This window comes from Heterocephalus glaber, unplaced genomic scaffold, assembly GCF_053883595.1.
Source record: "Heterocephalus glaber isolate CG9 unplaced genomic scaffold, H.glaber_assembly_v1.0 deba00000470, whole genome shotgun sequence".
Classification (NCBI taxonomy): domain Eukaryota; kingdom Metazoa; phylum Chordata; class Mammalia; order Rodentia; family Bathyergidae; genus Heterocephalus; species Heterocephalus glaber.
In genome coordinates this window covers 6,488,971-6,516,086 of record NW_028258145.1, presented here as the reverse complement: position 1 = coordinate 6,516,086, position 27,116 = coordinate 6,488,971, and the positions used below count along the sequence as shown (strand labels likewise).

The 27,116-nt window shown below is 45.4% G+C and overlaps 1 protein-coding gene and 1 non-coding gene across 42 annotated transcripts in view; one reads left to right on the top strand and one right to left on the bottom strand.

Moving 5' to 3' along the window:
* Map4k4 (mitogen-activated protein kinase kinase kinase kinase 4) overlaps positions 1-27,116 on the bottom strand; it is a 163,572-nt gene that overhangs the window by 14,870 nt on the left and 121,586 nt on the right. For 2 of the 41 annotated variants that reach the window (XM_013072140.3, XM_087203786.1), the window contains exons 13-26: positions 25,558-25,719; positions 22,690-22,776; positions 21,916-22,140; positions 20,961-21,122; positions 18,378-18,611; positions 17,437-17,543; positions 16,125-16,276; positions 15,467-15,564; positions 13,127-13,302; positions 12,588-12,708; positions 11,421-11,612; positions 9,382-9,499; positions 8,874-9,044; positions 2,096-2,239 (exon numbers count right to left, since the gene is read on the bottom strand). In XM_013072140.3, coding sequence (XP_012927594.1) covers positions 2,096-2,239; positions 8,874-9,044; positions 9,382-9,499; positions 11,421-11,612; positions 12,588-12,708; positions 13,127-13,302; positions 15,467-15,564; positions 16,125-16,276; positions 17,437-17,543; positions 18,378-18,611; positions 20,961-21,122; positions 21,916-22,140; positions 22,690-22,776; positions 25,558-25,719 — 2,149 coding nt within the window. The remainder of the gene's footprint in view (positions 1-2,095; positions 2,240-8,873; positions 9,045-9,381; positions 9,500-11,420; positions 11,613-12,587; positions 12,709-13,126; positions 13,303-15,466; positions 15,565-16,124; positions 16,277-17,436; positions 17,544-18,377; positions 18,612-20,960; positions 21,123-21,915; positions 22,141-22,689; positions 22,777-25,557; positions 25,720-27,116) is intronic. The other 39 variants (XM_087203734.1, XM_087203737.1, XM_087203744.1 and 36 more) reach the window with 39 other exon arrangements.
* On the top strand, positions 6,238-6,344 carry LOC147829755 (U6 spliceosomal RNA). Its single transcript, XR_015448570.1, has one exon. It is a non-coding gene; the product is annotated as a U6 spliceosomal RNA (small nuclear RNA).

Below are 27,116 nucleotides of genomic sequence, written 5' to 3'. Positions count from 1 at the left end.
TGAAGAGACAATCCACAATGTGGGAAAAAGTTTTCACCTGCTGTTCCTCAGACAAAGGTCTACTATCTAGAATCTATAAAGAACTTAAACAAATCAGAGCTCCCAAATTTAAAGACCCAATCCGAAAATGGGCATCTGAAATGAACAGACATTTCTCACACAAAGAAGTAGAAATGGCAAATAAACATATGAAAAAATGTTGAACATCACTGGTCTTTCTAGAGATGCAAATGAAAACAATGCTGAGATTCCACCTCACTCCAGAAAGAATGGCTGCTATCATGAAATCAACCAATAACAAATGCTGACGGGGCTGTGGGGAAAGAGGAACACTGCTACACTGCTGGTGCGAGTGTCGACTGGTACAGTCACTGTGGAAATCAGTATGGAGATACCTCCAAGAACTAGGATTGGAAGTCCCATTTGACCCAGATATTGCACTGCTGGTTATCTTCCTCAGAGAATTAAAAGCATCATACCGCAGTGATATATGCGCACTCATGTTCATAGCAACACAATTTGTAATAGCTAAAACTTGGAAGCAGCCCAAGTGCCCATCAACTGGAGACTGGATAAAGAAAATGTGGGTTTTTAAAAAATAAAATGGAGTACTACTCAGCCATAAAAAATGAGAAATTAGAGACATTTATATCTAAATGGATGCACATTGAGGTGATACTCTTTAAGTGAAATAAATAGGACACACATGTGTAAATACCAAATAGTTTGTCTGGTTTGAGAAACTGGAAGTGTAAATAAGGACTGAAAGTTATAACAGATAATGTGAAACAGGAAGAAAAGGGGCAAAGGGGAAGGTGAAGTGGGAGGGGTAGGGGAAAGGAAAGAAGGGAATGGAATATGAGAAAATGAAAAAAATGGGAACAAAATCTTTGTGAATAGGGAGGAATGGAGGGGCTGAAGGGAGGGCAGGGGAAGGGAGAAAAAATAACTAAGAGAGATTATGTAAAGGTGTAAATTTCCAATGATGAATGTTATCACTGTACACACTTAAAATGTACCAATAAAATAACTTTTTTTTTTAAAAAAAGACACTGCTAGAGAAAAAGAACAGATGAGCCTCAGAAAGTGAAAAATATTTGCAAAACACATATGTGATATAAAAGACTTCTGTCCAAAATACACAAATAATTCTTACAACTCAGCAACTGGAAAACAAGCAACCAAAGCCCAGAATGGAGTGAAGATCTGAGGAGGTACCTCACTTAAGATGGTGGTCAATGAGCATATGAAAAGATGTTCAACACCATCTACAATTAGGGAATTGCACATTTAAATGACAATGAGATACCATTGCACTAACCCATCAGAAAGCACAGATTCCCCCAAATGCTGACGGGGATTTGGAGCAACAGAAAACAGTCACTGCCTGTGGGGTGCAGAGTGACCCAGACACTTTGGAAGACACTAGGGCAGTCTCCAGGTATGCTTCAAGGTATTACCAAACAAACAAGAAAGCTCATGTCCACGCAGAAAGCTGCACACAAAGGTTTATATACCAGCTTGGTTCCAACTGCCAGAGCTTGGAAGCAACCACAATGTCTTTCAATAAGTGAATAAACCACAGTGCATCCATGTACAGAATATTATTCAATAGTAAAAGGAAAAAGATACTAAGCACAGAAAGACAAAGAAGAATCAAAGTTGTACTACCAAGGGGAAGAAGCCGGTCTACAAGGCTACAGACTGTACAGCCCATGTATTCATCATGGGACTACATGATGGCACCACTATGATCCTAGTCATATGACATTCTGGAAAAGGAAAACCCACAGAGACAGCAGCAGATCAGTTGCTGCCAGGGTCTGAGGAAGAAAGATGAATAGTGATCTCTGGGGTACCGGAACTACCCTGAATGATCAATAATGGCAGGTCTATCGCTGTACACATTTGCCAAAACCCACAGAAGGTACCACAAAGTGTGGACCCTAACATAAATGATCTACTCTGGTTAATAATAATGAGTTATTATTACCAATTAGCAATTCCTACCATATACAAGACGTTAGTGATAGGGGAAATTGGTACGTGTCACAGCTATGTGCACGTACTTGGATCTTATTTGGCCAGCACTTACCAGATATCGTCACCAAGACGTTCAAGCCCTCGAGCACATCCATCTGCTGGAAGCGCCTCCTGTTGATCAGAGGGTACACCTTCCCCTGGCCACTTCGGTCCAGCAGCATCAGGCCACTCTCTGTGCCTACCAGCAGATTCACCCCTGCATGAAGGACACAGAAAAGCAACATTTTATGTCTTGTTGGCTGGCTGGCCACCTACAAGGAAAGGGCAGTGCACCCACCTGAGAAGAGGGCACCTCCTTCCTTCACCCAGAGGAAGGAGCACATAGGATTCAGAGATGGAAGCATACACACCAGCCATACAGTGACAGTGATGCCACTACGTAAGATATGAGAAAGGAATAAGGAGAGGAACGAGGATCTCTCTGATGATCTTCACAGCCTCCCATTTCTAGTTACTCAGATTCCCCTAAAATGTAGAGAGCCTACCATCTCTGTGTCTTTACAGATCTCATATCTAAGGCCACACCAGACATGAACAAAACCTTCATCTGACAGCAGCTTTCTTTATTTTTGTGGGTGAACTTGAGACAAGTCAGATATATAGAAAACCCTGGCCTTCCTCAGCTTGGGAGCTGGGTCTATCAGCCTCCACCAGCATCAGGGAACTGCTGCACCCAGCTCTCTGGCCTCTCACTTCTTAGGGACATGAGAACACGTGGCGCTCCTGGTAGGACCATGCTGAGTTTCTTCCTTTTCCACTGTGGTGGGTGGTCTTCCCTGCTTCTTCTACAGACACTGCTGTCGCTGCCTGGCTGGTAGGCACATCGTCACCTGCCTCAAACAGCGTCTCAGAACCAGTAACTCTTGATCCCATGCTGTAGCTCCCAGCTTTTCCACCTCGCACAATGAGTTCAGCTGACCCCTCAAAATAGGTATGGCCTCCCTACCTCCATCTCTTCCACTATCTCACCCTAGCTCAGGCTTTGGCAACCTTGGAACTAATGCACAGGGCCCTAATTCAGATTAAGAAACTATTTTCTTACAACTGCACACCAAATCAATTCTCATCTCCATAAATCATTCTCTCCATGGAGAAGTTCAAAAGCCAACCATGGTATTGGAGACTTCTTACCCCTTGAGACAGCATCCTTCTCCCCTCTATCATACACTTACGTCCAAATGCTCTTGCTTCCTAGAACATTCATCGTCTAAACCTCCAATGGAAACATACCATAAGGAAACTAGGCGCATACATGCTTGCATGGATTCCCAAAACTGGGCAATAAACTGTGACAAGAAAGAGTTTGTGCTTTTATAAAGTAACTGCTCAGTCAATAATTCAGGTAGACAGAATGGCAGGGAAGAGTATCATGGCACACATGATACTCACCTCCCCACCCACCCACCGGTTAGACTTCCACAGTATTTGAAATGAAGAATTGTGAGGACAACAAGAAAACAGCCTTGAAGAGCCCTTTCTCAGCCTTGGTGGGTGCTACGGCAGGATCTGGGGACAGCATCTATATAAGCAATCCTTGGCAGGGAACTGGAAACACCTCTGGAGTCCTGGGAGAAAAGAGGACAGGCAGACTTGCTATTGCTGCCCCCAAACCCAAACGAGAGCCCTGGTGACCAACAGGGCCAAGCACACAGGAACAATCATTATGGGTGCCCCAAAGCACACCATCCCTGGGCCCTCAGAAAATGTAAAAAGTGTAAAAAAATCTTTACAAGTTCCAGGGATGGGCATTCTGTTTCTGATAATAGTGTGGCCTGATAAAAGCCCCCATGAAAATCTGGCCTACAGCACAAGATTCCATCTCGGAGAATTTTGTGCATGCCCCTCCCCTCCCACAGATGCTTCCTACCGAGACAGTGGTTTAGAGGCTGGCAGACAAGGAGCTCTAAGGAATTGGAAGCCAGCCTCTGCAAGTCTGGGGAAAGACTGCTGAAGTAAACAATTTCCTCCCAAATGATCATATGTACAGCCTAGGGCACAAGGCTCACAGGCTCACATGGTTCCTTCCATCATCTAACTCAGGTTCAGGTGCACTCTAACCAGGCCCACCAACAGGATGCCCTACGGGGATGTGGATGCTCTTTATCTGTACTGTCCAGGGGCCCCCGGCCACATGTGACCCAAGGATGAATGAGGAGCTGGACATATTACTTTAATTTATTTAAATTTAAGTAGAAGCCACCATAATGGAGAGCATCACTATGAATGATATTTTACAGCTCAAGTAACATCATGGCATTGAATTAAATCTTATGCTTTACAGTTTTTAAACTTATAGCAAGCAATTTTGTTTTTATAAGCAAGTTCTTCAATAGAACATACACATCAGGTAGTAACCTAACATTCAGAGAAAAAAATAGCTGTCCAATCTAAAAGCAAATTTGTTGGTTTTTATAAGAGGAATTAATAGTATATGTAGTATGTTCTACTCATTTTCATATAATTTTCTTAGGTTGGCAACATTGACCTGACAACTTCCCCTCACAACACCGTTATTTTCACCTTCTGCCCCACTGAGGCTGCACTGAGTTAATTCTAACATCTATAAAGTGACCCACACACAAGATAAATATCTGCTGACGAGCAGCAATCACAAAAACTGCCCGTTACAAGGGCTCCATTTTATAGAATTATTTTGGTATTTTCCTGGTCAATGTCAAATAGCTTGAAAGAAAAATGAAAAACATGTCACTCTGAGCTCCTGCAGCGGGAAGGTCATGGTCACCTTCAGTCCCTGGACCTAGGACCCCTAGAACGCACATCCACCTGGTCAGACAAGTGGACTGGTATGAACCTGGAGAGAGATGTAGCAGTGTAGGCTGCTGTCAGCAGCAGCAGCAGGAGCTCTGAGGACACCTTCATCCTGCAGTTCTTAGACCAAGACACACATGGCATGGGCCACAGGCACCACTGCCACAGTGCCACGGCATGCGTGGGACCAGACCCAGATACCACACCTGCCACGCAGCACTCAGATCTCAGCACACAGAAGCAGTCTCGCCTCGAAAACAAAGCCCAGAGCTGCCCAGCAGTGACTGCACTGACCTTGATGGGGGAAGGAGAGCAGAAGCAGAGAGAGGAGGAAAAAAGAAAGAAAGAGGGGGAGGAAGAGGAAAAAGGAAAGGGGGAGGGGGGGCAGCAGCAGCAGCTGTCAAGACCTCAGGTCAACAGGTCCCTGATGGCCACACTGTGGGCCAGGTTCAAGTTGTGTGGCCGCCCCTCATCACCTGACAGTCTGCCGCTGTCCTTCCAGTTCAATGTGACATACTGGCAGATAAATCAATGGTTTTGTACACAGAGAAAGAAATACAAAAAGGAAATGCCCAAAGCGCAGCAAAAGAAGCGAGAAGCACAGCAAAAGACACGAGAAGCACCAGAAACAGTCTATGTAAACTGTTGTTGAGTGGGAGGCTAGAAGGAAGCAAAGGGGCCACTTCAACTTTGGGGATATTTGTATTCCCGTAGTTTTTGGGTTTGCCACAAAAAATTTTTTCAGTAGTGAGGACTAAACTCAGGGCCTTAGCACTGAGCAACATTCCCAACCCTCATGAACAATATTTAAATTTCGAGACAGGCTCTCACTAAGTTACTCAGGCTGGGCTCGAACTTGTGATCCTCCTGCCTCGCCTCTGGTGTACACTAGCACACCTGGCTTGTTTTTGTTCATTTAGCTTGCAGTGCTGGGGATCAGACCTCATCTACACTGGGCAGGTGTTCTAGCACTGAGCTACACCCTCACCCTCAGATTTTTATTGATTGTACTGAATTTGTTTCTTAGAATGTAAAAATGATGATTTGATTTTCCCTGTGTATAGTTGAAAACTCATGTGATTTGGGAAGGAATTAAGATAGGAATGATAAGGACTATTTGTTTTGGGTTTTTGAGACAGGATCTCTCTGTGTAGCTCAGGCTGGCCTCGAATTCACAGCAATATTCCTGCCTAAGCCTACCAAGAGCTGGGGTTACAGATGTGCTCTACAAGACAGTCAACAGCAAGAGCCACTTTAAATAGCAGTAGACTTGTATAGAACTGTTATATTTATGTGTATTTATGTACAGATTTTAATAAATGATGTCACTGGTGATGCTTAAAAAAAGGAATTTGGCAATCACTACCCATAATATAAGCCTTGTAAAAAATCTATTATTTATGGCTTTCAAAACTAAACAGGACAATGCTCGCTTCGGCAGCACATATACTAAAACTGGAACAATATAGAGAGGATTAGCATGGCCCCTGAGCAAGGATGACATGCAAATTTGTGAAGCATTCCACATTTAAAAATAAATAAATAAACAAACAGAACATAAACAGAAACTAAGGTTTTACAGTAAGAATAAAAAAATAAAGTTGAAAAATCTCTTCAAATACACAAGGCTTACATATATTTTGGCACTTTGACCCTTTCTAATAAAAAAAAAATTCAGTTGCACGATGTAATAATTTTCTATCATTACACATTTTAAACTTTTCAGCTTTTAGATATAATTAAACTATAATTCTTATATTAGAACTCCCATTTTTTTCTTTTTTTAAACCCCTTCCCTTATTCTAAATTGTTCACAGATTGTTTTTACTAAGAATTGTAACTGTGTTCCCAAGAATCTTATGTAGGTTGGTGGGAGAAATGGCTCTAAAACATATGATTTAAAATTTCACTTGCTTCTGTGACAAAGCAATCTAATAAGTGCAGGCAATGCATTACGAACGTAAAAACAGAAAATAATCATGTTCAAAAGAAGTGTTAAAATAACCCTGGCTCCACATACAGGAAAAGCACCTCATTAAAAAAATATAACCACAGGGCTGGGGAGTTAGCTCAGTGGTTCCGCTGCCTGCCTCAAAAGCACAAGGTCCCAAGTTCTATCACCTGTACCAAAAAAAAAAAAAAAAAAAAAAAAAAAAAAAAATATATATATATATATATACACACACACCAACACACACACACACACACACACACACACACACACACACACATCGGCACAGTAGCATGTGCCCACAAGCCCAAGTACTTGGGAGGCTGAGGTGGGAAAATCATTTGAGGCCAGGAGTTTGAGGCCAGCATAGGCAACCTAATGAAACACATACATACATACACACGTGTGAAATATGTGGCACTCTACCAAATTCAGTTATATAAAATAATTATGAAAGAATGCTTGCTGCAAGCATTTCCTAGGAAATGCAAAAGACTAACTTATGCATGGGATTTAGCATTTCAAAAAAAAGCCATCTGTGTTATTATTCTGAATTTTCTCCTCTGGTGGTACATGTGTTTTTTGGCGGGGAAGAGGTACCAGGGATCAAACTTGGGACCTTGTGCTTGCTAGGCAGGCAGCAGAACCACTGAGCTGAATCCCCGGCCTCTGGTAGCACACCTTTTAACTTCTGAGTCTAACTGTTTAAAGGATTGTATTTTAACTTCTGTGTTAACTAATCATCACAGCAGTTTAAGAACCTACCCCAATGTGGTCTCCCATCAGGCCCCAGGAGACCTCAAATTCACTGACTTAGGGAATTTTAATATTAACTCTTCTGTTCTTTTAACGTGATGATAAAATAGGAAGTTTCACTGTACTTTTTAAAGTACAGGCTTGAGATACCCACTATTTCTTTGGCGTATTGAAGAATTAGGAAAAACTTTTAAAGTTTTATGTCTTTTTAGTTAATTAAAAAAGAATCAGTTAATGGTATAGAGTACAGGGCCTGGCATCTTCTGGGGCATTAGAGGAATATAAAGTAAGACTGCTGCCAAGCACAAGTGTTCTGGATAAAATGATGTCACTTGCTAATTACCAACTTCAAAAGAACTACCATATTTATTTCATGTTATCTCTACACTGAGGGTAATGTAATAATCCTTGAGGATACAAACCCTTCCACCAAAGACCCTGATATGAACAAAAACGATGGGCACCACTCCCCAAACAGTGACAACTGCCCCTCTCTGAGGGACAGCAGCTGAGGTGATGACACTTTGCCAGGCACCACCATGAGAAGGCATGGTCCTTCCTCACCTCCGTGGTTAATAGGAAAAAGCCTCCTGATGCAGTCATCAGGGCTCTAACATACCCTCCTGGCAGTGACAGGGACAGAAATCTGGATCTCCAAGGACCAAGGAGCAAACAGGTGGCCCTGCAACAGCCAGTGACAGTACTGAGTGGGTGTGGCTGGATGGGAGAACCTAGGATGGCAGGGACTGGGAAAGGGTCCATTTCACCAAACCACAGGCCCATTTCTCCAGCACAATCTACAAACACTCTTGAGGGCCAAATGGTGAACTGTTTCTCCTGCACAGTAACAAGCAAGAGTATGGACAATCAGGAGCAGGGTGGGGGCTCCTCCCCACTTCTGAGGGAGGGAGGACCTCTCCCGAGGAAAACCGGGCTCCTTGTTACACTGCAGGGCCTGTCTGAAGGGGACTGGAGGTGAGGCGACAGACAAGAGGCCAAAAGGCCTGCTGCTTCATAGCTGAAAGAGGTAAGGGCCGCCTGTGCAGCAAGCTACCCCCGGGGGTCTCAGTGCTGAAGCTACTCGGACTCAGCAGGAGCAGCTCCGAATCCCCTGCAAATGTGGCCGGGGCAGCTCCCTTTAAATATCTCTGAACAATAGGCCTGAGTCACAGAGAGCAAGGAAAAAGGCAGCCTGCAACCCTCCAGTTCAGAAGCTGGCTGCTGAAATGGCTGAGAATGTGCCACTCAACCTTGGGAGAAGGCTTCACAAACCCCCGTCTACTCAAATCAGCAATTCTTTAGAAGACCAGCGGCTCTTTGCAATAAAACAGTGCAAAAGCAGAAGGACACCTACCCCACAAGGCAGCACACAGGATCTCGGAGTTAAACCTCTTCTTGTATTTACGAATCTCAGGGGTGTCGCTCTGTGGCCTAGTATTGGTGGGGTTCACATTGACCACTGAGCCTTTCCGGGTAGGATCCTGCCTTATGGCTTCTGGTCTCATTCCATCACAGGAAAATCCCACTGCAACACAGGATGTGGGAAGTTATGCTACACACACACACACACACACACACACACACACACATCACACCTGACTCCCCCACTGTCACAACACTCAGGGAAACACTCACAGGCCATAACTGACACTGTGTCCTGGAGAAGACATCCCCAAAGAAATGTGAGTAGAAAAAGGAAACTGACTGTGCAGCTCACTGCAGGGAAAGCCAAGGGAGTGGGCAGAGGGCTCTGCACCCAAGGCCTGGCCTATGGCCCACTATGCCATGCTAAGCCACTGGAGAGCAGTGCAAAGCAACCCAGCCCTAAGTGTTGGCTGCTTTCCTGTTGCTACTGTACTTACCCACAGAAGTCACTGTTGTCCCGCTAGATGGAGAAATCTGTAGTAATCTGGGGTCTATAAAAGGTGTAAAGGAGGAGGAAGATTTGTGTTTCTGGAGTGTGCTACTAGCGGACTGAGTCTGCAATGTAAATTTCAATTTCATTAATACAAACAGCATTTCAAAAGTGAACATTAAAAGAACATTCCAGTCCACTGCTAACCTGCACTAGTTCGCAATCCCAACCCTGTCCTTCCTGCACCGGACCCCAGTAACTCTGCAGGGAGCTCCCACAAGGGCACAGTGCACCCCAGCAGGCCACAGCCCCAGCTCCCAGGTGAGCCACACCTGCTCTGGAGAGATGAAAATCTAGACAGTGACTGCAAGCCGCCAAAGAACATCTACACTTAGGCTTCTAGCTGTTTATTCAATTAAATAAAAGACTGTAAAAATCTACAGGACATATGCAATATCTTAATTGCCTTAATTCACTAATTTCTGAATTTACTCTTCCAACTCCCAAAGCCCAATGACTATGTTGGAATAGTGGCAAATCTTCACTTTGTTTAAATTGAGCCTCTTGCCAGAAAGCTACAGAAGCTTTGGCTACCACTGTTTTAAGCACATGACACCATAAACCCATAGCAAACAGGAGTTCATTAGTGAAATGTGCAAATGACAACACAAGGCAGATCTCTGATCTCTTAGGAGCACTAGTGTTTTGATTAATAATGTAACTTAAAAAAACAAAGAAAGTGAAACAAACTGTTAAGTGGAAATGTAATGATGATTAAAAACAATACAAACAAAAATAAATCTGCCAGTTTAGTGAGTTAAGGGTTATAGTAAAATATAGTAAAATGAAGCAAAGTGCAAAGTAAAAATATAAGGAGGAATGCTGAGTGTAGAAGGGATATATACAGTATCTTGGGAGGAAAAACAAGCACTTCTGATTGAGTGCTTTGGTCCCGGACCATTTCACCCTCCGGGAGCACCAGAAGCCATCTGCCCTGCAGCCCAGTCCCCCTAAGCTCCCTGCTGAGCACTCTGAGCACGCGGGCTTCCCTCCCTGTGCGTACACCCATCCGTGGCCCGCCTGGGAAGCAGTCAGCTTGCACCTGCTCCTCAGGTGGGGAGGGTTTCTGATTCTTTCTAATGAGGGAACCATAGAAGGAGCGGCTGTCAGTTCAGTTTGGTGCATACATTAAGACAGGCTGAAGCTAGAGGTCAGCCTCAACCTCCCTCAACTTTTGGCTACATGGATAGGAACCAAATTTCCTGTGAAGCCCAATGCCTTGTTTCATCAAGGACAGGGTGCTCAAGGCGGGCAGGACCCATCTAGGACCACCTAGCTCACACCCAGCCAGCAGCACAGCCACAACCACCACCACAGCTTTTCCCACACAGAACCGAAATCAAAGCATGCTCACACCTTGGTCCTTGCTTAACACCCCTAATCTCCTACGTTTCCCTCAAAAGCACTCAGCCTCTTAAAACTCTGAGTGTGAATTTCAAAGAAAGAAATTCTTTTTAAAGTGTTGGTGAAAATAGGAGTAAAAAGCCAAGAACTACCCCCTAGGAAAAAGAAAGAGGAAAACACACACACACACACACACTCCAATCTTGTTTGAAGGAAATTCCTGTAAAGGGTAAAAAACTTGTGTGGGTAAAGGCCAAGTCCAGTTAACAAAATTTTAACTGGATAAAAAGAATGAAAACGGGTAGATTCCACAGATGACTATAAGAATTTCATGCCAAATATATAATGAATCTGAGAACACAGCAATCACTATTTAGATTTTTAAAAATTGAATAAAGAAAGCCATGCAACTACACTTGTCTAGAGAAAGAACACAGTGAACTGGCAAGTTTGGGGGAAATCGATCTGAGGTTAAGGGATTCATATGCAGATCTGAAACATGTTACTGGGGGGGGGGGGGCAGGGTTTGAGAGAAGAAAGCAGGAGGGCAGGGTGGGTGCTGGAAAGGTCTGCTTTGCAAACCAGCTCCTAGGCAGTGCTGCTCTAACCCAGGAAAGCAGCCAGCTGTGGTGCGAGACATACCTCATTAGCAGTGAGCTTGTCCTGGGGTGTCTGTGGGGACATGGTGGGTGTCGGCTGGCTGGAGGATGGGGAGGAAGAGGTGGAGGAAGTGGAGGAGGAATGGCTTTGCTGTAAGAGATCTGGCAAGAGGTGAATGCGGCCGGCAAAGCCATTGCTCTCATGATGGCTGGCACGCTTTTGGTCAACTGTACTCTGTAGAAAAAACAGGCACACTGGTCTCGCTCAAGCGCTGCTGACATTGCCTATGCCCCTAACATTAGCTGCTTGTTTAAGGTGCTATACGACTTTTCGTACTCTGCTCAATTACCAAGGAGAAACCAAGGAATTGGCCTGAATGCTCACACTGCCTGGCCAAATGCCCAAGTTCTACTTCCAGAATTCAAAGAATCCCAGCTGGGGGCTGCACACCTGAAGCTGAGAGGGTCACTGCTCCCTCATGGTGCTGGGTTCTCAGCACGCCACTGCCCCTTTCTGCCTCCAGCTCTAAGGACCCAGTAGCTCCTGTGAGTCCTGATCCTTCCCATGCCCTTCCTACTTTCCAGCGAGGGCATTGCTGGAGCAGGAGTCCCACTCAGGGCAGAGGCCCCGCCACTAGCAGGAGCCTGTCCTCCCTCTGAGAGGATGGTGTCACTTAGATAAAGTCTAAGATAAGGATGAACAGACAGCTGTCAAACTCAGTGATCCAAACTGATCTGGTGGCACATGCTGAAGTCTTCAGGAAGGGGAGCCAGCTCATGGGGGGCACAGGAGAGACCTTCAGCCTGTGCCCCGAGGCTCTACGGGGCCAAGGGAGGCCTGTCCTGCCTGTGAGGTTGCCATTACACCCTTCGGACACGGGGAGCTAGGCTTCTGGGAAGAGCCCCGGGCCCTCTAACTGTAGCTCCCTGGCTTTTCTACCACTCAGACATGGACTGTAAGACTCAGCGAGGTGCTGGGATGAGGGCTGCTGAAGGCATGCAGGGAGCAGCAATGTAGATGGAGACTACCGGCTACCCTGGTGGCATGCAGCAACGCACCTGCTTCCCTGCCCTGGCCACGATACCCTCGGGGCTGTTAACATGAAAACAGATGATGATGGAGAAACAGCGTGAGTGAGTGGATGAGCAAGTGGGTTAATGACTACAGGAGCAGCTCAGCCTCTGACAGCACACTGGAGACATTAGGTACCTGGCGCACGATCAGTGTGCCCTCCTTGGAGGGCGTCAAGGCCGGCTCACTTTCCACATCGTCGTGGACAATCATGGTTTTTACGGACTCCGTTTCACCATTGCTCAAATTCAGAGATGACCTATTGGGACGAGATTTGGGATGAAAGGCCTGGTCCCAGGAGCAGAGGACATGCTGTTCAGTCCTGAGAGAAGGCTACGACCCTGAGGACAAAGTTTCCTCAAGGAAAGCAAGGGCGTGGCTTTTTCCCTTCCACAAAGAATTCAAAAATGAGTACTTATTGGTTAATTCAGGTGGTTGCACCAAATTGGAATTTCCCCTTTATCTCATCCCTAATCAAAATACAAAGCTCATGCTGGGGGAGCGCAGTCCTATGCACACAGCAAGATGGGACACACCACAGCTGTCTGTAGCTGAGTCTAGGAAGACCATGCACTAATGCTCACAGGTTTGTGTGACCATGTAGGGACAGCCAGTGGGTGGCCCGCAGTGAGGGGTCAGGGGACCCGCCCTCCTCCCTCCAGTACACAAGGACTGACGCTGCTCTGGTGTCCTCCAGCCCTGAGGCACACTCCTCAGCCCCATCTTGCTCCCCTTCATCTTCCTCCTCATCTGTTGTCCCAGACTCCTCGCTGGAGGATGAGTAGTCGGTCACTTTGTGGGGCGGCCGCACGTCTTCCACCGCGCGGAGCTCTTTGGCCAGTGCAGTCAGATCCTGAGACACAGACAGGACAGAGAAGAGTCAGCCTGGGCCAGTTCGAGGACACCAGGAACAACAGGAAGTCCTACACCTAACTGAAGCACACAGCCGCAATGCCATCTTTCTAAAGCTGTTTAGTATTTGCCAGTTTCATATAAAGGTGAGCTTTTACAGGTAGTCAAATAATCAAAAGACAGATTTTTAAAAGAACAAAAAACCCCAAACAAACAAACCAAAGATGATGCAGTCAATTCAAATCTCACAGTGACCCAGCAATCTGCTTATGATACACTGACAGCATGCTTCTGTTTTCAAATACAAGGTAAAATTCTATATCCAAAACTATATAGACAGACTACTGGCCTTCAGTGTAAAGATAATAGCATATATTACAAAAATTTCTTTTAGGGGAACTACAATACGTAGGAAACAAACTTCTACTTAAAACAGGTTGGACTGAAACCTTTTAAGTTTTCCTCCAAAAATTCCAGGTCTACACAAGGGTGCCCCATGTGGTGGACTTCGCGGCTGCCTGGCTCAGCCTTGGTCAGTGAGAACATGAATAGGAAGGAAAATAATCCCTACTAAAAGTGACTCGAAAGGGCTTCACTGCTTCACTGCCCTTCATTCCTTCTTACTGAGATACTTTAAGATTCCTATCAATTTACTGAATATAATGTAAGAAGGAACCTGGGTGTGGAGGCCCACGCCTGTAATCCCAGCTCTTTCGAGGCTAAAAAAGGAGGACTGCTGTGAGTTTGAGGCCAGCCTGGGCTACATATTGAGTTCAAGGCCAGCCTGCCTTACATAACAACAAACAAACAGCATGATTGTTATTTACATTCTGTATTTTCAAACAAGCCCAAATTCCATCTTTCAACTTGAGAATTCTATTTAAAAGTAATTATTTCTTTTAAAAGGCTATGTAGCCTTTTCTCTTATTTTTAGCAGTTCCAAGGCAATTTTCTTTTCTGCTACAGCTGAGGATACGTTTATTGTTAGCATTTGCACCTGTGATAGTAAGGATCAAGTGTGAGGTCATAAGTCTTTCTAAATACTTAATGTTTACAACTGTGGCTTTCTAAACAACTGTTCAAAAAAGCTAATTTAATAATAATGATGAAGATAATAAACGCAGCATATTTTATTCATACAGCAAGTGAAGTCAGAGCTTTCAGGGTTTTAAGCCGGAGGTGCCAGGGGAGGGCAGCTGAGGAAGGGGAAGGCAGCTGTGCAGGGGCGGGGCCAACTTACCACTTCACTCTGGAGGACCCAGCAGGTCAGGTGTCCGGAAAGCACAGACAGGGAGAGCGAGGCAGGAGGAAGCCAAGGGGGGAGTGAAGATATCAGTTCAAGCAGGAAATCAAAGCTCCAACAGGCTTAAAATCCCACAACCCATGTAGTTACTCGGTCAGTTATGTGACAGGGAGCAAAAGTACGAGGGACCAAGAGGCAAAACTTAAGCAGGTGATTTTAAAAAATTTATTCTTTGCTGGTACGGTGGTGCATGCCTGTAAACTAGCTCTCTGGGAGGCTAAGGCAGGAGAATTACAAGTTTGAATCCAGTCTGGGTAGCTTAGCCAAAGCCTATCTCAAACTAAAAAATTTTTAAAAGGACTGGGGATATAATTCAGTGTGGAGGACCTAGGTTCAATCCTTACTACCACTTGAAAAGAACAAAAAAACTTCCTAAAAGCCAGTATTGTAAATGCCGAACCCTTCAAGAGTAAGCTAATGCACTTTAAAACAATGTTAATGTCAAGCAAGGGGATAAAAAGGCTTTTCTTTCTTTTGTAGTTTGTTTCCTTGTAAGGAAATTTCATCAGTAAAAACTACCCCTTTCTGTTTCTTTGTAAAGCACTGACACACCGTATGGTTATAATGCTAGAAAGTTTTCATTCCACTGAGGACTTTTCCCAGGAAGTAAGATGCCAAAGGAAGACGACACAGAAGTGTCTGGGTACAGGACGTTCCCTAAGGTTCCCCTCATCTAGGAGGTGCCAGCAGCGAGAGCTGTAGGTCTCGCTACCTTTTTCTTCTTTTGGTCTTGCTGGGGATTGAATCCAGGGCCTGGTGGCAAGTGCTCTACCACTAAGATATGGTCCCAGCCCCTCAGCCATGTTTTTAATAGAAAGATCTTACTCAAGCCAGAAATAAGATAGATTTGTGCAGTCCTTACAGCAGGCTTGAGAGGTCTAAACACTTCTTTCTTATCCTCAGGTTTTTTTGCTGCATTTTCAAGACGCTGAGATGGAGAGCCTTCTGACTTAGAGGACGCTGTTAAAATAAGAGACACGAAAAGCAGACACATTAACACAGATATGTGTCACAGAGCTACCCCAGCCCTCCTGGCTGTTTTTACCCTCTTCTACTGGCCGCTCTCATGCAGGTTTGAATCCCAGGGAGTAGGGGGACCCAGGGGTGCTCTGCAATCTCCCCAATGTCCTACTTAGCCTCCTGCACAGCATACTCTGTTCGACATGTCTCCCAATTTACACCCCATTATATCAAGAACACAGCAGAGCAGCAAATCATCTGTAACCAATATGGATGACAGCATAGGCCCTGGAATCCGTCCTGGGAAAAACAAGTTCAAATCCCAGCTCAGACCTTTCGTGAGGACCTCTGGCACTCAATTGCAGAATGCTCACAGTGCTAGACGAGTGTAAAACTCTCTGGACTTCACCCCTCTGGTTAAAATCCCACTGTGATTAGCAATCTAACTAAAATGTCATTTTGTGAAATGCAGCTACATGCACCCGAGGGCCCTCTTTAGAGAATAGTGCATTAGGCCAACACATGGATCTGCATAGGAAGGGCCAAAGAGCGCAGCTCACATCTCACTCGGAAGCGCTCTCCAGACCCGCTCTGAGACCCAGCGTGGGATCCCGGTTGCGATCCGGAGTTGCTGGACCCAGAGGAGCTGCCACTGCCTGGCCTGGGCACCAGCTTCTCCACTCTCTCCCACAGGAGCCTCGGCTCGATGCTGCTGTTAGGAAAGGTGAAAGAACAGTTACGCTCTGCCTCAAGACGCAGTGCCAATCACAAACGCATATATGATATGTCCAATGCAGGGAGGAGAAAGCAGCCCATAAACAGCATCTGACATTAAACCCACTAAAGGTTATGATGACATCATTCATGGATTTTAGCTCAGATATCCTAACAAACCCTAATATCTTTCCATTAGCACACCTAAAGTCCTCATTAAGTATGTGACAAAACAAGACTACTCCATCTAGATACTAGTCACTTCTGGGACAGCCTCAAGCTCAATATTGAGTTTAATATTATGAAAATAACTACACTGGTGCAATCACATGTGTCATCATCTTCTCATCCCACCCTTTCCAAGTCCTCTCCTTTGAAGCTGTGTGAGGAGTGTTCCAGAAAGTTAGACATGTGTGGGTGAGAACTCCCACAGAGATGCTCACAGGAGCACCCCACAGGCTCCTGGCTATCAGCTCCTGGGGCCTTCTGCAACTGCCAGGTTCATGTCCAGATGCCAGCTTCCCAATGTACACAAGGCCAGCTCCAGAGGTTCAGTAGTGATCAAGTTACAAAACATCCAACAGAAGTTTCTTCTTCCCTAGGACAGGGTGGCAAATGTAGCACTCTACATGGTGCGCAGGAGTAAAGTGTTCAATTTATTTCATTTTAATTAAGTTAAACTCAAACTTAAGAAGCCTCATGTGCCTGACAGCACCTGGACTAGACAGAGCTGCTCTAGAACCTGGAAAAGGTATTACTTGGTTGACTTACTAGTCCACTGCAGGGCTTTCAGCAGCCACTGACTTTCCTCAGCACCCTATCTGTGATTATAGACTAGTCCAAGGCCTTATAACTTCCTCTAAGACAGAAAGCTCTGTCAGATTTCAAGTCTCTCTGAACCTCTCCACTCCCACCAGCCTCTACACTAACTGCTAGAGATGGGAAGTTTTTGCTTCCAAATTACTACAATAGACATCTGGAAACAAACTCTTCTTACTACAGATCAACCTGACATATTATTCACATGGATGGACTGTAACTGTCCTTTAAAGAAATGCAATGGCTCATCTCTTTGCGCTGGGGGACTTCAGCGTTTGTGACCGTTCATCAGAGTGGAGACAGCACAGTACCCTGCTCCTACCCCTCCTGCCTCCTTACCTGGTAGAGTTTCTCTGTCCTGCTTGGCTGTTTTGCTGTCCACTGCCCTGCAGCGGGGAATCTCGACGGGACAGGACAGGGGAACGAGACGTTGTTCTCACAGGAACCTTTAAGTAGAAAATACAGGAATTAAATTATCACAAATCTCTAGAGAGCAAAGATCTCCTCACTGAAACATATTTTTAAAACAGGCCCTGCTCTTAGCTCCAGCCCACCCATCCCAGACCTCCAATGATACAAGGGGAGAAAATTTAGCCCAAGGCAGCTGAGGAGCCAAGACACACAGCCTTTCTATGCTCCCTGACATGCCAGTGACGTAGGCACTGATGCTGGTAGCAGGGGACATATAGGAGCACTTTGCTGAGATAATGTGAGAATTGGGAAAATAAGCTCAAAGAAACCACAATAATCTACAAATGGATTGGCTGGAAGCAGAGACTGGCGCAAAGCAAGAAAATATTTGGAGGAGGCAAATTCCAAGTACAGAAAAAAAATACACTAAAAATATGCCCGTTGTATAATTTCATTGTTAAGTAACTAGTTAAAAAAAATCCCTTAATTTAAAAGGGAAAAACATTTTTCTTTGAGATTTTCCCTGTAAGACCATTCCTGAAAATTGGTATTAATGTGTAAAATAATAGCTTCTTTATAAACATATGAATTATGACTTTGCTTGCTGCAGAAGCATATTCTTACAGCTTTCTTCTCTTAAACCATTTTGCTACTCTATATTTTAAGCACAGCATTAATAAGAAGCTAATTGGCCACTGGCTACTTCCAACTGCATAACTGTGGAACCTCCTCTCCACTATAAACAGTTCTCTGAACCCCATGGCCCCTTTAATTCGGAAGACATCACCATGCTTATAATTCCATCAATCATATTTAGAAATGACAACAAGGCAAAGGCAGCGTGGCATGCCTGTCTGTCTGCTCCTTACCCGTGGAGGCACCTCGTCACTGTCTGATCTAGACCATGCCTTTGGGGTAGGATCGGGCACCTCCGACTTAGGGTCGGGGCTCTGACTGAGCACCTCATTGCGGGAAGGCGGACATGGGTCCTGAGAACGAAGATGGTGGTGTGCGAATTTGGGAGGAGAAGGATCGCTGAAGGAATGGGATCGCGAGACAGGGGAAACATTGTTCTTGAGAGATGCCAGGTGGGACCACTGTACCTTACGAGAGAACAAAACACAAACATTCAATGCAGTCTGCAGAAAATACCGAATCCAAAGCAGGAGGTGACAGAGGTGTAATGCAAACTGAGGGCAGTGCAGCACTGGGGATGAACAGGGCAGGGACTCAGTAAGGGGCTGGGCGCAGAGGTGGTCTGGGGACACGGCAGGCAGGAAGAAACGAATGCACACTGACAGGAAACTGCTCATGTTCAGACAAACACTACAGAGCAGCAAGTGCGGAGATTGGCAGACTCTCTGAAGGGAGACAATGAGTATGTACGTGTCCACATCAAGGCGGAAAAATTGCAAGATAAAGACATTGCCAAACAGGCAAAGCTGCCCGCCATCCTCACGTGGGAATGGGGAGTGTGAGGTTGCCAAGAAACAGCCACCCAGTTAGTGAACAAAGACAAAGCCCTCGGGCTTCAACAGACTGTAACAGTGTGACTGAATACAGTCTGAATAGCCAGTGTTTCAAATACACCAATGATTTTTCTCTTTTCTTCCAAGAAAACACTTGTAACCTAGACATATTCAGAACTTTCATCATGAAAAAAACATTCTCATCTCTTTAAAATATTCAGTATCATGACATTTGTCAACTGACTGCTGTTAACTTGACTAAATTTATCACTGGAATTCAAGAAATATGATAAAATACTTGTTCAACACTGCAATTTACACAATTCTAGCTATATACCTATTACGCTGATGTATTCAACAAAAACATAAAATACCAAATCATGATGTGTTTTAATGTGAAACATACAGACTTAGTTCCAGGTATATGATTTCTATGATTTTCAGATGAGATTCAAATAATTTCACTATTTGGTATAGTTCCAGATGTCCAACATGTTTAAGATTTTTTTGGGGAAAACATATAAATGAAAGTATTATCTAAAATTATAATGGGACTTAAAATATAGTCCCATGTGAGTTAAGTTTTCCACAAAGAATGTTCCAAAGGTGTATGTTTTAGCCAAAAGCAACTTCCAAATCACTGGGGGAAAGGGAAGACTATCTCTAGGTACCACATTAATTAATCTTGAGCTGACAAGACCCAGGAACTCCACGTTCTACAGTCAATAGCCAAGCAGAAAGAGATTTTCTTTGTCTTAACTCTAACTTCCAAAACAAAAGCTTTTGTCCTGCACTCTTTAAATCCACCTGTATTGGTCAACAATGCAAAGTTGTCAAAAAAATAAAAGCCTATTCTGCTGGCCTCTTTACTTTTTCCCTCTCCTTTCCTCTTCCTGTCTTTTTCTTTCCACTGCTTACTCTACAGCCACTTGGCTGTGGACAGTCCAGGTGTCCTCCTGTGGACAGTCCAGTCCAGTGGCCACTCCTGTGTCAATGCCCTTGCCCCACACCCCCCAGCCTGAGCCCTGTCTTTCTGTTGACCCCTCCTCCCTGTAGGTCCCACTGTCCAAGGGCACTGTGGACTATACAACTGGTTCCCATCCTCTTGCATCTGTTTTTCAGAGCACCCCTGCTACTCCTGCCTCAGGAAAACGAGCTTTTGTTCCATCCACACAAACAGCAGTAACTGGGACACCCAAGGCTCAGGAATCTGTACCCAACAACACAGATTACCCAGTATCGAGGAAGAAATCCTTATGACCATTGTCTCAGTGTGTTAAGGTTGTCTGTGACCTCAGGCTGGGCGATCCCTGCTGTGATCCTGTCCAAGGCACAGCAGCCTCACTGTTAATCACTGCCACACTCAACCAGTGGGTACCCTCCCTCAACGGGACACAAGGGCGCAGCAGACCAAGGCGTGGCCATGACCTTTGCCCTGACCCTCTTGGAAACCCATACCTAACTCCTGGATCATGCTGTTTTGGATTTGAACCCCTCCAGAATTTGATAAATGGGCCCTTTCCCAGAAAAATATGCACATTTAGACAAATCAAAAAATTCTGCATAGAATTTCTGGGAGCTCCTCCTTGGCTCTTTCAGGCCCTTTCAAATAATTGGCCTGGACCAGAGATCAAGGGTGGAGCTCTATGTTTACAGTGCCAGGAAGAAGAGGTTCTGCTTCCCCTCTGCATGCTTGCAATAGTAACCCTCTAAAAACTCAGCTACAAAAATGTTTGTTTTAGGAAGAGGCGCTTTGCATCTGAGTTAGGGAAGGCAAAAACTTAAGAGGAATCACAGACCAAACATTCTTATTGAGTTCAAAAAAGATCCTCCCTTCCCTGAAACTGAGCCTGCCCTCTCTGCCTCTAGCCACCCCGAGCATCTCCTTCCTTCTCCAGTAATACCCGATCCACTGCTGTCAGTCATGGTCACGAGCAGGCCCAGCCCGAGAGTCTCTCTCTGTGGCCAGGCCAACTGCGCTACCTGTGGCTCCGCTGATCTCTGCAGGGCGGGGTGCACAGACTCGGAGTTGCCATTGGAAAAAGACTCTGACCGGGAAGGCACTGGAGGCTCCAATACTCTGCCTGTTTGCTTAGCCTGGGCTTCAGGGGAGTTGTGGTTAGTTTTCCTAAATCTATCTTCCACCTGCATCGGAGAATTAGGAGACAGAACTCTGGGTTAGTAGGGAAAAGAAAGCACAGATGCTGAAGCAAGCCTGAATGTGGAAGAACTCTAAAAAGTCTCCCATTTCTTTCAGCTACAGGAGAGAGCCTGCAGGGAGAACGGGCAGAGAAAGTGGGGCTAGGATCCGATTCAGGAAAAAGAAAACACTTATGAAGGCAAAATTAAGCAAGGGAGCCTCGAAGATTCCCTCTATGCCCTGAGTCTGGGGACTGTATACAATGAAATTACCCAATCTGTCACAACCAGCTAAATCAACAGACTAAAAGATGATCATCGGGAATCCAAAACATGCTTCACCAGTCCCGCCGGAAAAGCGTCTGGACAAGCAGCACATTGCTGGCTGGAGAGCCTGCTCCCAGGGAGGGCCAACATGGCATAGGGGCACCACCTACAGGCCAGGGTGACACAAGTCGGAGAGACCTCAGCCCCAAGGGCCGGCCACCTGCACAGGAGCATTTGGCCACATCCTATAACAGAGGGGACCAAACCCACATTTTATCTTCCTACTAGTTTTGGACAATGAGTGAAGCAGACCATTTACATTTTAGAAAATGATTCTGCCACACAGTCTTCTGAGACTTGTCCATGAGGCACTCATGCTGGTCTTTGTGGGAGATACACTAACTAGACAGGAGAGCTGGGGTGAGTCCTCCACTAGCTGGAGACAACCCCACACCCACTCTTGTCAGCAGCCATGCACGGGGCTCAGAGCACCCGACACAGAGCCCGGCCAGGCACGGGAGGAAGCAAGTACCTCTCGGGCTCTGTCCGCAGGTTCGTAATGTGGCTTGGGCTCAGGAGCATGATAGCCCGGCTTGCTCCGCTCCTGCTGCGGTGGGGGCTGTGGCGGCTGCGGGTGCTGCGGGTGCGGCCTCCGGTGGTCGTGCTGTAGAGACAGGAGATATGCTTGTTCTTGTTGCAACTGCCTCTGGAGCCTCTCTGCCTGTCGGTGCTCCTCCATCTCCCGCCAGCGGCACTCCTTGGAGAGGGAGAGAACACTGAATCTACGAGCACTGGAGAGCGAGCTCACCCCTGCTCCAGATTCGCTCGTAGCTTTTTCTTAAACACAATGCATTTCCCCCTACTTTATAACAAAGCAAAACAGCTAGGATTTTAAGTAGCATTATTACCTGCGGAAAAATCTCACAGCTCTTGCTAACTATGACACCACTGGTCAGAGTGAGAGAGGACTGAATTCAGGTGGGTTTCAGTGCACATATACTCAAACTCCTACTGCATGAGCTTTGATGCTGCAGCCTTAGCATTCTAGTGCGCTCACCGAGTTCTGCTCTAAACCTGCCTACCTACCGGATGAGAGTGGTCAGCTGGCTAGCAGGACGTACATGAATAAACAAGAGCCACTTTGCACTCCGCTCGAGCTGTATGACCAGAGAGATGTCTCACTTCGAGCCTGGTCACTTACAACAAAACCAAAAGGGCCTGTGATCACCAGAGCGGACCAACTCAGGGGAGGGACAACCAAGCTCAAGCCCTAGTGCTAGGGAACAGGACAGAGGCGGGGCGTTACCAGTAACATGGCCTGCTCCTGGAGCAGCTGCTGCTGAAGGATTTCCAAGTGCCGCTGCTCCTCTTCTAGCTGTCGCCTGATATACTCCTGTCACACAGAAATTACCCAGCGATCAATTTATCCCAAAGGAAAGCATCATAACCACCTGCATGGAGCACCACAAGCCATGGCCCCATCATCTTAGCAGTGAATGCCTCATCTACAAACAATCCACTGTTAACGATTCCCCCAAGAGTTTCAAATTGGATGGTAGGACCCAAAAAGTCTAATGCATTCCAAGGATACACCCAGAGGCTTTTGAAGCACTTCTGCTGTGACATCACTGTCAGATACCACGCAGAATTTGAAAGGTGGAGCCTTGGAAGGATGGCAGACTCCAGAGAAATTAGTTCAGTTACAAAGGACTAGAAGGTTCTGACTAGTAAACACCTACATTTTAGTTATTTCAAACAAGCATGGATCACCCATTTTTGAAACTTTAAACCAAAACCTATTTAATATTTTTTTTAAAAACCCCACAAACATGATTTGTGCTTTCTCTGATGACTCAGAATGTTCCTGGAATGATGATGTTCTGCAAGCTAAGGTCTAAGGAGACCACATGTGGGCAATTCCCTTCCAATAAATAAGCCTGGGTTCTTGGTGACGAGCTCTCATGTTTCTGTGTATGCATGTGTGTGCATGCATGCATGGAGCACAAGGGTGGTTTTGTCCAATGAGAAGAATGATCAACTCACTAACAATGAAAACAGGCATGCACAGTCAAAATATAGTATGCAAAGAGGCAAAGGGCCTACCTTGAAGTTGTGTATATTACATGGACAAGGAGATCAGGAGGCCTTGACCCCAGGTCACTGAGGACCAGCTCTATGACCCCACTGCACACTCTCAACCTCCCACTTGCTCAGTCTCCTTACTTGAGAAATAATCATCAGAGATCTTTCCCAATGCTCAGGGTGTTTGTGTGAGGCTCAAACAGGACAGAGATATGAATTAACTTTAAACAACAAGAAATGAGAGAACAGTATAAAATAATTTTAAAGAGCAAGAAACATTTTATAGTAAAAGATTCATTCTTTTTTGACAAGGAAAAAAGTTAACTTCTTGCCCTAGAAGGGGAAAAGACTAAGGGCATGCTGAGAAATTTATCCTGAAATTTTATTATAACTACTGCTGTCCATCCTCTTGTTTCATACACACCATAATATAAAAATGGCCATAGACAAAAGCTGGAGAGTTTAAATCAACCAATAATTCCGGTTAGGAGAATATTGGACAATACAGAAATCATGACGTATAAACACCCTTAGAAATCTTTATCTTACAAAGCAAATCAAGCCCAAAAAGCCTCTGTGGGGAAGCTTATTCACAAAGCCACTCACAAAGACCCCTGGCTCTGACCTGGCTGAGTACCTTTCTTTACTCCTGACCCTCCAAGACTGTGAGATGCTAAATAGCTGCTGTGCGGCCGTTACCAACCACACTGAGAAAAGGAGCCTGACTCACAACTTATTTCTTCTTTAAAAAAAAACAACAAACAGAACTTTATCCTAACCCGAAAAATCAGGTTATACTCATATATTTTCTGCCTTTATGTCACAGGGACAGCTGGAAAAATCACATCCTATCCAAACTGCAAAGGTCCCAACATACAATGAACATACTACATAGAACACCAAGTAAAGCACACAGATAGATACACTTTTGCAGGAAGGAGACGTGTGCTGCAGCACTGTTAACATGGGAATTACTGCTCTGTAATGGACAAAGGAAAGCAGAGTAAAACTGACTTTGTTTTTGTCAAAGAGGCACAGAAGACTTGCTATTCACAAAATCTAATTGCCACTTGAGCTCTGAAGATGGAGAACTACCACCAAACCCTCCTGTTACAATCAAAAGATGAGAACTATCCCTAGGTGATTTCTTATAGACTGGTACAGTATTTTCCTCTCTCTGCAGCTGCCAGGTAAGAACATGAGCAAAATGTTACACACACACACATACACACACCACAGTTAACTAGTCAACAATGTCAATAAGGTAATGGATTAAGAGTGGCACTGAAATTCCCAGGAAAACACCAGTGAGCATGCACACCCACCCAAGTCCCAGAAACCCAAGGCCCATGACCGGCATCACAACAGTGGTTACAGTCGCACGCAAGTTATCACTATGGTGTGGAAGTGTGTTAGCAAGAATCCCAACTAGCATTGAAACTGGTCCCCATTTGGATTGTTTTCTTCTCTATTCAAAGGTCAAGACAGAGTGGTCAATTCAAACACAAGAAAGGCAGTGAGGCTGGGCATCGTCTACTTTTTGTTTACAAGGGTGGTTCAGGAAACAGAAAATTTGTAAGTAAAACTGTACTTGTGCATAAATATCATTAAAACATGATCTTTTCTGGCCGACTCATAAAATGTTAGTAGTTTTTAAATGCTGTCCATGTGTGTATGTGTGCACAAACACATTATAATATTCACTCAGCCACTGGATATTCCCTGTATTAATCATTAGAAAATTCTTGCAGTTGATCTTTAACTTCCTTCTCAAAGAGTGTTTATTACCACCCTGATATTTGAAGTTTCAGAACATTTACACCATGGGTGGAGAACATATTCAGGGATCTTTCAGGTGATACTATTTGGAGACCACTCAGCTGATGTCAAGACTTTCTCTAGTGTGATGATTCACAGATCTTTTTTTCAGTTTCCTGGTAGGCTCCTGATGTGTTTCAGCACTTTAAATGCCTGACGTCCTGGAAGTGAATGTTCCAGTGTGCACACACACGTGCATACCTGCCCTGGAGCACCCAGCTTACGGAGTCAAACTTCACAAGTGGAGTGGTAGGATCTTTCTCTTCAAACTCACCTGCTCTCTTTCCACACGTCTCTTCTCTTCCTCTGCCCGTCTCCTCTCTTCTTCTTCTTTACGCCTCCTCTCCAGCTCTTCTAGACGCCTCTTCTCCTCCTGTTCTCTCCTTCGCTGCTCCCGTTCCTGCTGCCTCCTAACCTCACGCTCTCTCCTTTGTTGCTGCAGAAGTAAACACACAGACCATCAGAGCTCTTCCATGTGGCTCTTGTGATGGTTTGGGAGTGGTTCTAGGTGGGCGCTAGCACAGTCCCATCTGCAGACCCCATACTCCTGCAGGCCAATTATTTCCACACTGCCCTGGCCCTGGACATTACAGCCTCTTCATTGAGACTGGCCAAAGGGCTGTGTTTCCATGAATCCCTACAGGGTTTCATTTTGCTTTGTACCCATTGCTCACTGTACTATGGCAATTAGGGGACAGGGAACTCTTTATTCTTTGGTGTCATTCACAGAGTTATCAAGGACCCTTAAATCAGAAGAAAAACACAGGAAGCAAAAAAACAAACCAGAATAAGGCAAAGAAAGAGAGGTAAAGAATAAAGGAGAGAAAGAAGGATGTGAGAATCACAGGCAGCTTCTCCTGTGAATATTCACACAACCCTGAGCACACTCTGCTAGATGTCTCCCACTCTGACACTTAACATTCCCTTTTCTGAATGGAATTCTAACGACCCTGAGAAGCCAGCACATCGCTCCCAATCTACAAACGAGAGCACAGGTTCCACAGAGGTAAGTAACTTGCCCAGTGCGGCCAGCCTCAGCAAGGAGGTCACTCTGCCTCAGCATCCTGCATCCTGCATCCTGCCAATAGCCACAGGGGCTGCAACTGAGCCCCAGATTCATGCTGTCGCCAGTCACAGTTCAGAGAGGCAAGCCACTGGAGGGATAGCTCGTTTCATTCACCACAGAGGACCCACCTCTACTTACCTGGTACAGGGTCTACAGCCCATTAGCTAGTCCCACAAATACAAAAATGCTGCACTCTACACCAGCCAAGTCCCACGGAACGCTCTGGAGTCAGGAGAGCGTTGTCTCTGTACCGCTCAAAACTGGTCACTGTCACATGCTGTCCCCGAGCACATGGATTACAGCAAGCACAAATGAAGCACTTCACTTTTCATTTTATTTCACCCAAGTCAATTAACTGGCCACCTGAGGCCAGTGGTCACTGTACTGGACAGCAGCAGTCCTGAAGATACACAGCCATCAAGGGTCTGTTACACAGAGAGCTGACAATATTGCACAAAGTATGTGTGACACTGAAGTAATGTAAACAGGGTTTGAAGTGAAGCGTGGGGAGGAGACATAAATCCTTACAGTAGGTACATTAAAGAGGTACTCATTGGAGCTAAAACAGGCCTTCAGGTCCTCAACCGAAACCCTCTCAACTCATATTCAATTTAAATGGCGATACTTAGGATTCCCTGAGAAACAGAAGCAATGTGTTTTATGTGGGGTCTGGGACAGAGGCACTGGCTGGCATCCTGGCCCCCTCCCTGACTAGCACCATTATTCTCCAACACAGCATCCGGTCCCGGTGCCTCACTGTGACAGGC